At 36.1% G+C, this 17,400-nt stretch overlaps 1 protein-coding gene across 1 annotated transcript in view; it reads right to left on the reverse strand.

Annotated features, from left to right (window-relative positions):
- Window positions 1–17,400, reverse strand: part of POLA1 (DNA polymerase alpha 1, catalytic subunit) — a 208,113-nt gene that overhangs the window by 31,011 nt on the left and 159,702 nt on the right. Inside the window, exon 36 of the mRNA XM_075174683.1 lies at window positions 13,257–13,353. Coding sequence (XP_075030784.1) covers window positions 13,257–13,353 — 97 coding nt within the window. The remainder of the gene's footprint in view (window positions 1–13,256; window positions 13,354–17,400) is intronic.

The following is a 17,400-nucleotide window of genomic DNA, read 5'->3' on the forward strand; positions in this document are numbered from 1 at the left end:
AGGCTACATTTTGCAATGAACCATTTCACTGTCAAGCTGTACTGCAAATTAGTTTCATTTATTGTTGCCTCTCCAAACCTTTCAACATTTCTATTTCTCAGGACTCTCTCCTGCATTTTCTGTATTGTGAATTTTAGGATTGTTTTTTGTCAAATTCACTTCATACATCTGGTTTGTTGTTTCATGTCTTTATTCTTCTTTTGCACTAATGCTCTTTCCTCGTGTAATTCAGAACAGGCATTTCTCCTTTCCTTTATAAAATACAACTTGTTCAACAAAAAACCCCACATGAATCCCTATGACAGCCTAATAAAAAGTTGCCTTAGTATTAATATTTTGTTGGGCCCTTGATTATAGTACCAACATAGTGCCATGGATTTTGATGTGACAACTGCAAGTTCTTTACCTGTCCCTTAAGAAGCAAAGAACAAACAAATAAATAAAACCCACAACCCTTCCCTCCCCCATGGAAAAGAAAGGTTTACTCTATAATTGCCATTTTACAAAAAGTCCTGAACAACTCAAATCCTCTCAAAGTGCAACATAATTTTTGAAGTGTAATGCTGAACCACTAGTATTGTTTCTACAGTTAGGGTAGAGGCACACAGACAAGTAACTGAAACGCACCCTAACGTATGAATGTGCAACATAAGGCTTTACCATGGTAATTACCTGTTTATCTTATCCTGTGGTAATGTGTGGATATATCTTACCCTTCTTTCATTCATCTTCATAAGACCTTTGTAAAGTCTGAGTGTACCGTTACTCTCCTTTCACATCTATTTTTTGGTGGAGGATGCTAACCCAACGGCACGCCTAGAGCTTTCACAACAGTAACGCGCCAGGACCTCAATCCCTGGAAGTACGTGGGTCTAAAACGTGCAGCAGGTGACACTGGATGCTGATGGCAGCAGGAAACTGAAAGCTATTTCCAAAGGACCTCTAAACAGTAAGACTACTAAAAAAAAAAAGAAAGGGTGTATGAAGATGAGGGCTCCTGAAAGCCCACCATGCCTATCATTTCTCAAAAAAAAAAAAAAAAAAAAAAAATCTATCCTGATGATATTTTCCCCCTAAAAAGCAGTTAATAGAACCGAAAGAAGGAAAACCAGCATGCACCGACACACTGGGACTGCAGGTGATGAGCCACTGCCATCAAACCCACTCCCTTATACTACAAGTATGAGGTACTATAGTAGAGTTTAAGAGAAACATTTTACAGTGGCTCTGTAAGTGGAACTGCTTCTTCCTTTTCACTTAGGAATATCCTCACTGTCTGAAACGTACCTCCACGTTGGAAGAGCTGAGCAAACCCAGGATCTACATGAGTGAGTGAGAGTGCTTTTTGCCAAGGCAGCAGAGATACCTGGAAACGGAGAAGCGGTGAGAGCAGCAGCCAGCCACGTCACAGGTGCCTCAAAACCCACAGAGGCAAAAGCGGGTGCTGGAGGGACAACTTAAACCAAGGCATATTTGGTTACCGACACCCTATGGGTCAGTGCAGCATCGGTATTCACTAGTAGGACAGAGAATACATGTATGTATCAAAAATCGCTACTGTTAAAAGCCATAATAGAACAAAAAGAATCCTTTTTGGTACTTGCCAGAAAACACAGGCATGCTTATATGTTAATAGACTAAATACTGAAACAAAATGCATGTTTTGTCTAAATAGGAACTCCTGACTGAATACATCTCATGTTCAAAATTTGCCACAGCAATACAATAAAACCAAAATGAAGCAAAGACTTTAGATCGTATTCGAAAACTTCAAAAAGGCATGAATACTTCACTGTAATTTCTGAATAATATCACAGTTTCCCTTTTCTGGAAACATTGAGAAAATATTTTTTTGCTGTGTCCTTATAACCAGGTCGCCTATATGGCTGCATCACTGTGGTATCTGAAGTATGGCTTAAACTGGGAAACAGCTGATAAATCTTTGAGGACAGAAATGGAAAAAATAGAAATACTGTTTTTAAACTTGCATCTAGACTTTCAGAAACTAAACCTTCAGATAAGAACCTCTTTTTCTTTCTTTCTCTCTAAATGCAGCTACTAGAAGACTTCCAGCAGTTGTGCTTCACTGAATGCATGCATTTTATGTTCCAACATCTGCTGCTTTTCCAAATTATGGACATACTTGTTTCCAACCAAGAAGCTACACTTTTGACTTCCTAAATTAAGTAATATTTGAAACAACTGAATTATGTGTCAAGTTATCATGAAATTGCACGCATGATAATCAATTTCAAATCCATTGATTCCTGTACAATACAAAATTTAAAGTATGAAATAATAAAAATTTTCCACATCAAGGTCTTGATTACTATAGTTTACCATTACTGTTCAAAAGCATGGTAGTTAATGCTCTTACTAAGTATGTTAACTATATTTGTTTTGGTCACTCACCATTAACTATTTTTCATTAAGGATGTTCTAAACTACAGGCTCAGCTCTAGCAAAAAAAAAAAAAAAAATCAAAAGGAGTCTAATTTAAGGTGAATACACATGTATATGATTTATGAATAGTATAAAAATAATACATATTTTTAAATTTCCCTTTAATGCTCCTTTGCCCTCCCCCAAGAATATGTAACACCATTTCTAAGAAAAATATTAATCTGATAAACGTGCTACTGTTAAGTTCTGCTGGCTGTTTATGCAACACATATTGTTACACCAGAAATATAAAACAATACCATAACTAGCTAAATGTTTTCAGTCCAACTCTGTAAAATTCTATTAACGCCAAATATTATTTGTTTTTATCATCTAAATAAACTAGCTTAGGCTGTCACTCACTCCTTTTTATTCATTTTTTGTTTTGTCTTACTGCATGCATCTCCCATAAAGTGAAAAATGTCTATTTAAAGATAAGTGGAAATACCACAGTACGTAACGTTTTCATGTCAAAATAATTACATTATTACATTCTAAGTTAAATACTATAAGATAGGAAAACATTCTGATATGCATTTGACAGTTGTAATGCTGGCAGGATCAAATCAACTTCTTCCAAACTCATTTCTGCTAGATAAAACCAAAGAGCTCCCTAACCCAACCAGCCGCCCCTCTCACCCATCTAAGCCCCCTCACAGAAGAGGGACAAGCCAGGACAGAAGAACATCCTGCTGTATTTTTTTCTTCAAGGCTGAGCCATGTTTTGGCCTGTCACAGAGGACTCGTGTTCTCAAAAGCCAATGGAATTACATTAGCCTGAAACATGTACTTTGGCAGTTGGATTGTCATGAAGAGATGATCCTCGAAATAACTACAAAAAAAAAAAAAAAAAAGGTAGTTCTCTCTCTTTCTTTGCTGAGAGAGGGACTTGAAAACTGTGCAAGCGGAGGCACGGCTTGCGAGGCAAAGAGGTAGCGGTTGTGCTCGCACACGCTCTTCTGAAACAGGTACTCCAAACAGTTTCTTGTGCAGTCTTTATTTTCACGGCAGTAACACCCATGCCTTCAAGTGCGTCAGGTTTTTTTTTCCCCAGAAATAGATCAATCTGGATTGGTTGATACTGCCACAGTTTTCTGATGGAGAGATGACAAAAATGTAATACCCCTTTATGAAGGGAAGTATTTTTTGATTTAACAAACCAAATTTAAGCTGCATTTAGAGACTACTTCTGTCTTGTGCTGCATTTTTATACATATGTCATGCACCATTTTTGTGTCCTCTATGGAATAAAACAAGTATTTTCCATTATGCTATTCTCTACATAGCCCTCTAGTCCTTAATAAAGAGAAGAATTTATCTCCATCCATTTCTTAGAGGAAAGAGCATAACTGTATTTTCATCATGTCTTTGATATAAACCCTTTGTTTGTTAAGGATACAGAAAAATATTTCAAAAGAAATGTCTCTCATACAGTTATTATACTTCAGTAAGGATAATTAAAATAATTTTATTTGCAGCATTAATTTAAATCTTGGAGATCAAATAAGGATCCTGTTTTCATAATCTGTGTTCACAAATAATGACTCTATGTGTTTCTTTTAAAGGTCAATATAATTCAAACTGGTTTGGAGACAAATTCGCCTTAGGACTCGTATGCTTAGCAGATGCAAGTTGAGGTAACTACATTTAACATCATGACAGATTCATATCACCTGCGAACCCAGGCCAAGTTTGAGAGCTTAAAATAACTTTTGGCAAGTATACAGTAAAACAGTTGCCTTATATAATAAGCACAGAAAAATTACGCACCGATACACATGCATACATAGTAGTAAGTCTTGAAATGTTCCACAGAAACATCAATATTCTAGTAACGTCTTTTCTTCATGTTTCTATATCACCATTTCCCTTCTGACACAGAGATTACAATTTTCTTCCTTTTTATTAGTATCACAGATTGTGATCATTTACTTTTTTACATCACCACTTTCACATGAATTCTGTTTTCTGTTAATGAAAATATTTTCCCCTTGGTGGTTTGCTTTAATACTGTGACATAATAAATGCACGTTTGCTGTCACGATGAGTGTGAGAGAAAGCTTTGTATTTCTGATGTCATTTTGATACATCACAGTGTTACAGAATGGAAAAAAATCACCAAATCTAGCACTTTATAATACTCTTTTCATGCAATCTACCAAAGGTAGCACGACTTATTTAATATATAGAAAACAGAGTTTCTATCTGCCCACTTTTAATAAAATATCAGGACAAAAGAACCATAAAATGTCCTGAATATTAATTTTCTCTTCTCTAACACGCAGTAAACAATATTTGGTTTCAAACTGCATGGTTAGACAAATTTATAACCAAGTATGTGCAATAGTAAATAATAAAACAGCATATAATCATGAACATATATCAATACAGGAAAACAAATTTTAAAAAAGCAGTTTTACTCAATAAAAGAAATCTTTGGCCAATGAGAAATCAGCTGCATTCTCCCTATCTTTTGTGGAGTCAAGGTTTCACTCCATATATACATGGCCATAAACAATACTTTTCCAAATATCTTTATAGATGACACCAGATACCTGAACCAGATACCCTCAACCAAAATACACAGAATAAAGTTACAAAGGTGTTAACTGAAACTATGCAACTTTCTGTAAGTTCAGCTACAGAATCTGTAAATTTAAAGATATAAGGTATCAATGACAAAAATTAAGAGGCTCCAAATTTGCAGGCAATACAGTCAAAGTTTCCAACCTAATTTTAAGGGAAATAATAATTAAAGACATGATAGTCCTTCCACAACCCTCTCAAACTATACTGGCATCAAGAAAGGGAAAAGGAGAGCTGGTATTATGTACAACACTGTACACCATCTTCAGTAGGTCACTGGTCTTTTAAATAATCTCTAGTGAACAAATAAGATTTCAGAAAGTTTTTAGTAGATAATTACACTTCCTGATTTTGTAATTAGTGGAACTACATGTAATTACATAATAATTATGACGGTAATTACGTAATTAAGATGTATAATTATGTAGTAAAAAACATTATGGAAATAAAAGCCATCAACTGTATAAGCACAATACATTTTTAAAAATAAATTCTGTATCATCTGTTTAAAGCTACCATTTTCCTCAAAATATCAAAGTGATTATGAGCCATCACTGGCAAGTTCTAAAATACATTTTTTATGCGACTTAAAAATCATACAGATAATTGCATCTTTTTTTACATCTCTTTAAACCCTTAGCTTTACATTATCCTTCTGATGTCTAGGCACATGTATACTGAATGCATTATACAGAGTTAAATTGTTTATATTTGTATTTCCAATTTCTACTAAAATAATTTAAAAAAAAATAGCATCGATGTCATAATTCTGGTATCTAAAACACAGGAATTTTTTTTTTTTTTTTGAGTACACTGCCAAATCCATCGAACTTAAGGGTCTTCTAAAAGGAAAAACATGCTAGTCTTGCACTTTCCACTAGAGAAAAGAGCTTACTGCTGTGAGAAGCAGTAGTCATTAAAAGAAGTCTTGTCACTTCTGACTTGCATTTAATAACAACAGAACTGCCCCACATCAAAAACCAACCCCAAACTTTATGAACAGAGATGAAACCAGAAAGAGAAAGGTCTCTGTAAGAAAAATAGAGAGTCAAAAGAGTTGCAGATAAAAGAGAAACAGTGAAGAAAAAAGAGCTTCAAAACATATTTTCCATTCAGAGAAACTCACAAGAGAACTGATAAAGGAGGCAGATGACATTAGATAGACTACACCATTGCATGGGCTATAGCAATTTGGCATGTATCTATATACTTAAGTAGGAAAAAAATCCTGAAGTGCAAATGAGAAGATATTTCATTTCTGTTCACTTTTTCCCACATACAGAAAAAAAATCTACCAGTAGCAGCAGGATATTTATTTGAAGAGGTCAAATAACCATTCCAATTCAGGAGGAGTCAAAAGTTAGTTAAGCCACTACTTCATCCCACCTGCAACATTAATACAATGTGCAAGGGAAAAAAGTCTTCATTAATCAAATCCATTTTATTAGCGGTATGAGCCACAGTAAATGCATTCCTGTCATGCCACAGATTTCCCATGTTGTGGACATATCATAACTGTTTTAACTCATTATTTCCATTTATTTCATTCACAAGCAGAGAAAATAACTCAACAATTCATAACTCTAAGAGAGGTGTCACAGCCCATTAAGTTTTATGCTCAGAGAAGGGGTTACAGAATGTACAGTGTAATGGGGTTTACTTAGATTTTGTAGGTTCAACAAAAAGACCACATGAGCAGAAACAGAATGGAGAAAAAGTTACACTGAAGACGTTAAAAATGTCCAACTGGCAATAAAAAGAAGTATGATCATTATGGGACGAGAACTTAAGATTTAAAGATCGGCTAACTGCCCATACATTACTTCAAAAGGGTCAATAAACCTACAGCGAATAATTTTCAATAGTTATTGCTTTCAAAAAAGTTAGTGAGATTTAAAAATACTCAAGAAACGGTGACTCAAATTTAAAAAAAAAAGTTCAGAAATCTTCCTCTTCAAAACAACACATTAAAGAAAAATGAACAAGTGCTTTTGAAGATATACTCAAAGATTAAATTCTTGAAAATTATTATTTTACAATCTCTTCAAAACAACATGACTGGAAGACAAAACACTTGACAGCAAATGTGCAGAGGAGCATTTGTTTGCTTGGATGTAAAGATCACTATAGTGAACTGAAGTCTTAGTGATAGTGTCTGGAGATGTGACGCAAACAGAAATGCTTTGTTTGTCGAGCTGTACTCTCTGAAAAGAGAGTTACAGCTGTTGCCACCTTAAAAATAAATGCATACACACATATGCACGTAGGTTATTTATATGATTTCTCCTTATCGTCCCCTGGAAAACGCACGAAGATAACTAGATCCCCTTTCTTATTTATTGCAACAAGTACTTTTTTGTAGTCTTCCTGCCTGTATGTTGATAAAAATGTGGCAAATTGTTCTGATGCCAGAAGTCTCCATTTCATTACACTAGTTTCAAATACAATACAATCCTTCCAGCTCCATCTCACACCTGCCCTCCTCCCTTTCTCTGACTGAACCTCCACACTGTAGCTTGGAGCAGGAACACCTCCTTGCTCAGGCCCATCCTTTCAACCCCATTTGCAGTCAGTCTGTCTCCCTCAGTCTCAGCACCGTCACCAGCCGACAGGAGGACATACACTAAACCACACTGACAAGCAGCTCTGCCAACATCCCCGTTATGAACTATCTTCCTTCAAAGAGTTATAAATAAAAAAAAAAATCACTTCAACCTGCTACTTGGCACACCAAGCTATGGACATACTGGGGAAAACACCCAACACTGAAATGACAGGATTCACACAAATATTCAGAGCTGAATTTTATGGTTTTATGTCTAGGTCACACAGCTTAAAAGAGTTTCATTTCTCCCAACACAATTTTGCAGTTTATTCATCCACAAAGTAAACGAGGCATTTTTGGTGTTTGCATGGAAGGGTGGAGTGAGGCACACACAAAGCTGTGAGAAAAGTGTGAAAATATCCTCTGAATATGCATTTGGTTTTACAAAACCACAGTCCGTAAGTATATGATCAAAACAATTATATTCTGTTTTCACAAAGTGGCACAGACTTTGAAAATGTAGGTCTTCCTAACAAACAGGAACATTTAACCACTCTTCCCAAGGTTATCTTCCTCCCATCCTCACTTTCTTCTGCTTACCCATTAAACGGATATGCCCAGACTTTTTGGAATCCAATAACGGTGGGCTCAATAGTTGAAAATATTCCGTGAGAGAATATACCACCGCGTCTTTGCAATTTCTGCCCCTGAAATACTTAAATGCCTTGTGAACAACATTTGTGACCTTCCCTCTCTTAGAAATGGGACGGTGGAAAGACGGCGGCTTTCAGTCCCATTCTGCAGTGTGGAACAGAAAAAATCCTATGACCAGGATCCTATTTCTCTAAAAAAATTGCAGCACCATAAACAACCTCACTGATATTAATGCTTTTGGAAAAAAGCTGCAGTCATTGTGAATATGGAGACTGCAGCATCCTTATCTTTCATGAAGACGACTGATGCCAGGAGGGGGAACTGAGCTGGAGACATCTGTGTGAGGCAGAGCAGTTGTACTGACTTTATGTGGGCTCCGTTTCTCTTCATTTTTAAAGATTTTCATTTTACTGTAGAAGCAAAATGAAAACAGTAATATCTTTGAATATTTAACAATACAAATATTTGAATGGAGTAATGATATCAAGCTTACTACACTCTATTGTGATCTCCTGATGACATAGCCATAAAAATACATTGGTTTCCATTTCTGAAGTTAAGGCGTACAGAGTGAGCATACTCCTCTATTTAAACATCACGTGTTTAAAATCACTGATAGTTTACCTATCCTTTTTTCATCCAAATGAACAGAGGATGCTACTACTTTGCTACTCCTGCTGCTTCTTACTGTTTTGGCTGTTCACGTAGGTAGCAACGTCTGACTAAACCCACAACCCAGCTTTGAAAAACTAGGTGTAAGAAAGTGCTGAAAACATTTTGAGTATGTTACTAGTCACAATGCACTTTTTCCTTTCCCGATTAAAAAATAATTCAGAACAAACAGCCCGTATAGTATTATTGGTATCTGTAAGTTAGGGGTTTTGGCATAGCGATATTGAAAATTAAATTGGTTTTTGATCCGATACTAACTGTGCAACAGTTCCTAATTTAGAAAGACAGCAAAGAATTTCAGAATTTCACTTTGTGTTGTGTGAAAACTAAGAACTTTGCACTGTATCACAATGTTAACATATTAAACTGTATCATCATGACAGACCTTAAACTTCCAGGTGAATGGAAACATTTATTTGGAGGATAAATGCTACTATTAATAATAGGACTAAAGACCCATAACTATATAATCCAATTATATCTGGATGGTATAATTGACAGCTAACTTCACCAGTCACTGAAACAATAAAGCACCATGTAGACCAAACAGCTTATTTTTGATTCTTATAGGCAAAAGATGACCAACAACAGTATACAATGATTACAGTAGATGACAAATGAAACATAAGTGAACAATGTTGTTGCAAATGTTGTAAACACCATACTGGTATAAATAAACAGAAGAATGGTCTGCAAAACATGTTAATTAATCCTTCTGCTGTATTCCACTCTGGTAGATCTGACCTATTGAAGGTCTATTAAAAAAAAAAACACGCAGAGAAGCGGAAAACTCTCCCGTTTTTCAAAAAAAATCAGGTTTGTAGTTGAAAGACTTAGACAATAGCATACAGGTTTTAAATATGTAAAACTATAAGAGAAAGAAAATATTCTAGCATCCATTGTGCATGGAATAAGCTTCAGAAAGCAAAATTCATCTTAGATATAAAGAGCTCCCTATAGTAAGTACAGTGAAGCACCAGAAGAAACAGGTTGTAAAACCTGACAAGTTGTAGAACCTGCATCACAAGAGGTTTTTTAAATTTAGCCTATCTTTAAAACGTAGGCTATGGTATTGATCCTCTCGCAGGGAAAGGGAGCAGTTTGAATGTCTTTTTGAACTCCCACTGATTTCACAATTATTATTTTAGATTCCATTTCAATAAATAGTATGGACCTTCAATATAAATAGCTGAACAAACAAAACCTGTTCTGTAATTAAGGTTCTGTATTTTGAAGAGGCAAGTATAGAAAACGCAAGTGGACTAGTAGCGAAATCTCAAGGTTCTGAATGAGAGAAGACATTAATTCTTTCAAACTACAGTGGAAAACACATTTATATCTTGAATCTCCAGCCACTGAAAAATCTTTCTTTTTTTGGAAGAATACTCCAACATGAGTAACAACCTAAAGCTGCTATTAAGAATAAACAGAATCTACAAGAAAGAAGAACAACTGGTCTTTAAAAACTCAGGAAAAATGGCAATAAAAGGTAGAATCGCTGAAAAACAACATCCCAAAACAAAGCAAAAAACCTTCCCAAACCAAAATCAAAACAACAGTAAATAAGTGGTTTAGTCACATAAAAAGTAAAAAGGAGACTGAAAACACCGAAGATGTACAAAACCTAAATTAAAACTTTGCAACCATTTTTGAAAAAAGCAATCATACTGATCACAGGTCAAGGACAGAATGGCTTGTAAATGATGGCATGGAAACAAAATTTTTTGGCTTCCAAGGGAAAATAAACATGAGCTTCATGTTATGAAGGGAAGTTCACTAAATTTCCACTTCACAACAACAAAATTGGAATATTAAAATTATTTCAATCCTACAGCATTTTAAATTAAGTATATCAAATCAGTAACATATATTACTAGAAAACAGAAGACTGTATCTATAAAATAAAAAAGGTGACCCAAATAGCCATAGGCAATTATCCTCAAGTTCTGCATGCATTTTAGAGCACTAGAAAGATGACTTCCTCCCAAAAGATATCTGAAAAATGGGACAAAATTTTACATAGGTTTACTAGACTCACCTAGTTAGTCTCTTTGAAGAGAACCAATTTTCAGAGGAAAACTAACAGATATAATTTATCTGGCCTTAACACCTGCTGCAGCACCAAGACAGAAATCACTGGCTGGCTGAAGAAGATTATACAGTAACTTTCAAATAGCTAAGAAAAAGATAAAAATACACCATTCTGAAAGGTAAACTGTCCAAGAGAACAGAAGGTCCTAGCACAGTTCTTACAATTCTTTGAGAATTACTCTGGAAACTAATTTTATTGAACTTTCTCCAATTAGCGGTGAGGGTCCAAGAAACATTTTCTGATTAAGGCAGAAGGTAGGAAATTATGTGAATGCAGAAGCCACCATCGTATTTTTCAGAGGTAATTCATTAACCTTGAAGTCTAAAACTACAAATGAGATTAAGCAGTCCAAAATGAATGAAACCAAGAAAATTAAAATAAAACAAAATGCCATGAACCTGAGATATGAACTCATGGTTCCAAAATGACAGGAGGAAAAAAAACCAAACCCTCAAACCTCAAGGTTTCTATCATTACTTAACTACAAGTTAATGATATGATACAGATATGAACAGGGCATAGGTGACTCAAGAATGCATCAGCAGAGGTACTTCCAGCAAACATACAGATCCAGAGTACAAGACACTGGATAGATACCATCTAAAATACCATGTCATTTCTAGCTTCTCATACTCAAAGATTAATTCAACCTAGAAAAGACTGCACACAAAGGTGCTAAGAGGAAGGGTCGTGCAGCAGAGACCAATTCTTCCTCAAGAAAGCTAAGAGTGTCTCTGCCTTAGTTTAAAATAAAATAGAGATGTTACCAGTGTTTCCAAAAGCATGGTGGAGAACATCAGGGAAGGGAAATAAATAAACATTTAGTAAATGGACATAAACCAGCCACAAACAAGTCAGAATGGCAAAATTATAGTGAATTTTCAGCCATCATAGAACGAGGGTCTGAAACACATCTTGAACAGCAGCAGAAGGGGAAGAACCACCCACAGGTTTCAAAATGAAGTGCCATAAACTTGCAGTCCTTAAAGATGTGGGGGTCTGCAGTAGCAGGGGATTGGATGTGATCACCCATGAAGCCTCTTCTACTCTTATGTCCTTATATTAGGCAAGAGATCTACACACAAAGTAATTCGGTTTCAGCTAGCAGTAGCATCCACCATATAACATTCCTTCAGTACATGTACAAAGTTGTATTAGACCGAGATGGCTATATAGTGTGACCTTCTTTGCATGTACAAAGTCATTCTGAAGTGCAAGCACGTCTTGCAGCAAGTTCACTGTCTTAGAGGGATTAGGAAAGGAAATGAGAACCTCTAAAAGAAGAAACATAAGGACAACAGGCCAAAACCAGACTGTTCGCGTATTTGAGCATTTTTTAGCTAAGAGGTTATGCTATTTTGATTTTCACATAAGGCTTATCAAAATAACATTTAGAAAGACTGAGTTTTGTTTAGTCTCTTTCCATCACCCAGCAACCTAGCCGGGGACGCGGGGCAGGGGTGGGGAAGACTGTCACAGCAGAGCAGCTGTCAGAACAGCAGTCTCCAGCGGTAGCACCTTTTCTTCACAGGCACCACCACAACCGCACAGAGGCTGCAGTGGCAGTGCTCTCTGTGGACAATGCACTTCAACAGCGGGACCCAAATGGCTTTATTCAGAATTCCAAGTCGGCCAAGCATTAGCCCACCTTCAGAAATATTCTTCTGCCAGTTTGAAAATCACTTAGCTGCACAAAACCCGTGGATTCATTACAGCTTAGAAATGTTTTAGTTCAGAAATGTTATGGTGATAGGAAGAAGAAAGAAAATAATCTTCCTAACATTAGCTTAATCTGTATATTTAAGAGAGCTTTGTAGAAAATTAGCATTACTGCTCTTCCTGTGCCATCATTTTCTCCCTGATAAAAAGTCTCTCTTCAATATTAATAGTTGAACGTAAGTTTTAATTGGCTTTTCTTTTAGATATTGTATACATGTTTTAATTAATCTATTTACTGAAGCTGATGTGTCCTTCAAACTTGAAGCAAAGAGATTTCTCTAATGGTGCAACATGCAAGAAAAGCACTTTTTCCAAAGCGCAGTCGCTTCAAAAGAAGAAAGGAGACATATAATATATTCTTAAAGCGGTTAACTCCAACACAACACATTCCTCTTACAGGGGCTTCCTAAATTCGTACTTTCTTCTATTTTCTGTTTTAGATTACAGCCTTGTAGTTCAGATTTGAGAGTACAAATGTGTAGGTCTAGTTTCTAGCATGCAAGCTGCTATTAAACTATAGTTAATTAATTAAAAAATTAAACTTACCTCTATCATCTTCAGTAATCACTTTATCCATCGCATACTCCACATCAAAAATGTATCGGTAAAAGCAGAGCTGAGTGTACAGGGCCTTATCAGAATACTGTAATGTAAGAAGATAGTAATTAAAAACCCCACTCAAAAGTGCGTCTCTTGCACCCATTTCTAAGTCCACTATCAAAAGGTGATTCTTTCTGGTTTTTTCTAACAGTTTATACATTCCATTCACGTCAGATTTTTGAACTATTATTATTATTATGCTGCAAAATCTCTTTAGTACATCTCTACACTTTTTCTCACAATTTACACCAAGTATTTATATAAATCATACTAAACTCATCCATTCTTACAGAAACAAATTGCATTTATCCATTCTTATGGATACACATATCACAATAGCGCTTTAGCAACAAAATGAAAGTCATAAGAATGATGGGACAAAGGAATAACTTTAGTGCTTTAGTATATTGTACAATGCAATGATCTCAAAAAAGAAAAAGAATTAATGTATATTTTTGATGAATACAGGTGTTAGGCTTGTATTCCCTCCCTTTCCACACACACACAGCTGTGGTTACATAAACTGCGAACACGACATTCAAATAAGAACAGGTGCATATATACCTTTACAGCTACGTCATCACCTTGCTCTACACATCTGTGAAGGCTACTGCATGTTAGTAATCACACATTTAGTTCAAAAATCTGCAGGTGTGTACATGTGGAATATGATATTTAATTAAATGCTCTGAATGTCAGTGATGTCGAGCCTCTGTGCTGTTCCTCTAGTTCAAAAGTACACGCCTGTATGCATTCCTATCACTGTCGCCATTCTGCGCACTGGAAGATTGCTCGAATAGACATAAGATCCATCTTGCCCATGCTACAACTAAACCCTTTCAAATTAATCGTCTTGAACGATTCAATAAACGGTTCAATAAAACCATATTCCAGTCTCTGCTGTTTAAGATATTGGTGTTCAAATATTGGCCAACAATGGTTTGAAGAGTTGTGCATTACAAAAATCCTAATTAAGAAGGAGATAACCATAACAGCATCAAACATGGAAGTAGTGTACATTTTAATACATTTAGTACACACGTAGATATGTACAAACTCTTGAAGATTTTCTTGATGAGCTATAAAACCAATGAGGAATGTGGTTAGACCAACGTAAAACTGCAACTCAGTATACCACATGGAACGATCCTGAAAATGCCGTGGAAGAGCAACTGGTAGACTATTTCCGCTTATTGGAATTCTGCTTTAACTTAGCTTTTCACTCTTCTACCCAATCAAGCCAAGTTTTGTTACTAAATTCAGCTAATTTTACACTTCTACTGACATGTTATAAAGTATCTATAACTATTAAGCAACTCATGTTGAGACATTTGACAACTATTACTACTGCTTAGTTATTTTTTATATATTTTAACAATATACTTTTTTCCACTTGATGTGAACCTATTTTAAAAAAAGACACACAGAAGCTTATTTTATTCCTTATTAGCTATTCTACGATATGCATCATCATTATACTATTATACACCAGTTATTTTTAGTAAATCCTGATTACTGCTTCCTGAAGAAGAAAAAAGGAGGACGACAGCGATTAAGTTATTTGTTTAGTTTTTTAGATTCAGCTGTAATTGCTGGTACACATCTCCCTGACTGCACACATGAAGCAGGTTGAATAGAACACTGAAATTACCTCCTTCATAATAGTTTGTTTTGATAATGTATTGTGTGTCGAGATGATGAGAAACAGTTGCTGTCAATTTGATTAGCCATTATATTTTTATGTTAATTGCCATTATTGGGTCCATTCTGTTTAGTGTCACCATAGAAGCCATACAATGTTAGCATAAATAACAAATTGGAGTAAATTAGGAAGATATATTTTTGCCAATTCATTTTAATTGCCCCTCAGTCCTTCCGTCGGTTAACGCAGCTGTTGACCCATAATAAGCGCTAGGTCAATATAGCTGCTTGTCAATTCAGAAATGCAAAGTGCTGTGTTGCTGGTAATGGATATACAACAACCTTTGCCAGCCAACTGAAGCAAACGAATGACAACCCACATGAAAGAATAAAGCATCAGCTATAGAGTTTAGTGACCTGATATTAGTAGGCAGGCTAATTGAAAGTCACTTCTTAAATGGATAAAGAAAATACAAAAATCAGTATGTAAAAATGTATACATGCACACATAGACAGATATATATACACACACAATTTTTTTTTTTACTGATAATGTGGTAGTATCTCCTTCCCTTTAGCTTCCTGCCACATCTTACAATTAGGAATTGGTGGAAAACAAAAAGGTTTGAAGATTTTCATGCAATTAAGTATGAATATTATGGCATACTTATGAATCCAAGGAAGAAGTACCTTAAATTTAAAGGAACTTTAGGACTACTTATATCATCACTTCTTGTATTTCCTTAATTTCTGATAACCTGTAGGTTTAAAAAAGGGAAAAAAGCCCAATCCCTAAAACTTCAAACCCAAGTAATATTTTACTTTTAATGGCGAATTTTTTGTGTAAAGAAAACCTGACGTCCCTAACATTATGGTAAGAACTTGGGCTAAACTTGTATCATCATTTATGCATTCCTTCTTCCCATGAAAGACTAAATGGTGCATACATGAAAATAAAACTGTATTTCAAAGTTCTTATTTGTTCCATGATGTTTGATTTCTTGATTTCTTTAAGAACTGACTTGAGCAGATACGTCTGCTTCTTTGACAGCTTCCATTCATGGAAAGAACACTTTGTTCTTTCCATGCAGCCAAACTTTTTTTTTTTTTAAATTGCATTTAAAACAACAATAAACAGATGAAGGAACCAAAGGTATATAGTTTGCATTCAGCACAGTTATTCACTCCTTTCACAGAAAAATTAAGCTTCCAATATAAAAATAACAGATGTAATAAAAAAATTCATTGTGCTTGGCCAACAAAATATTAATTTAAAGAAATCTAGGTTTAATACAGTTGCAGAACTGTTTCCTGTACCATCTGGAGGCCAACTGCAAATCTCCAGCCTGCCTTCCCAGGAAGAATTTAAGATAACACAGATTACATAATAGGAAACTGATGGTGTCTTCTTAACAGAACTGGTGAATTATGAACACTGGAAGAGCAAATTTTCCCATGACTAAGCACAAAAGTAGGGTACAAAATGCTCAGTCGTGAAAAGAAAATAATCTCGCTCAACTACCACACACGCCAGGGAACGCTCACTAGGGCATACCTTAGGAAAGGAGTCTTCACAGACGCAATGCATTTGTATTCCTGGAGTTCCTGAAGGTCAGCTGTGCCTCCACATGTGCCCAAGTTCACCCTGTTGACTGCGATGGCTAGCTTAGTATCTGTCCTGTCCCTGCAGCTGCTGATGTTTGAACAAGACACTGGACTGAAGGGTAGCACCATCTCTTCTCCTGTCTCACAAATGCCTAAAAACTCAGCACTGGAGCAAGGACCCCTTGTGCGCTCACTCCACCTCTCTCTGGCCCAGCAAACCGTGATGCGTTTTTTCCGCATCAAAGCGAAATTTCAAGTGGAGAATGGTCCTAACTCCCTCACTCCGTAACAGCGTAGTCAGTGAGTAGGGGATTTTTCCACAAGCAGCAGACACAGGTTTGCAACCCTTCTGGCAAGAACAGAGAATTGGTTTTCTTAACCTTGCACAGAGAGGGTGGAAAAATTGCCAGTGTCCACCTTTCCTCCTCTTTTTTAGAAATGCCAAAGCTCAACTCTCTGACAGTAAGGGGAGCTGGAAAGATTTAACCATTGGCGAGCATCTTCCTACCCTAAACACAGTGCCTGAAGAGAACTTAAGATGCGCTATCTCTCACCAGCTTTTCTTTATGGAAGGAAGGTTGGTGGCAGCTGCATTTAGGTGTTGAAACTAGAAGGCCCCTCCCTCAGTGCTGGCTGTTTTAGATTACATCCCAAGGCACTTCAGTTGAGATGCCTCATTCTCCTCCATCCTGTTAACAGGGTGCCCGAGTGCCTGGCTAACACACCAACCTTTAAAATCCATTCAGTAGTTAAGGGCAGCATGCTGACCTAGAGAATCCAGATAAGAAAAGTCCAAGGAAAGGAAAAAGGGAAAAATAAACAGAAGGAAAAGTTGATGGAAATT

The sequence above is a fragment of the Calonectris borealis genome, chromosome 1 (assembly GCF_964195595.1).
Source record: "Calonectris borealis chromosome 1, bCalBor7.hap1.2, whole genome shotgun sequence".
NCBI classification, from domain to species: Eukaryota; Metazoa; Chordata; class Aves; order Procellariiformes; family Procellariidae; genus Calonectris; species Calonectris borealis.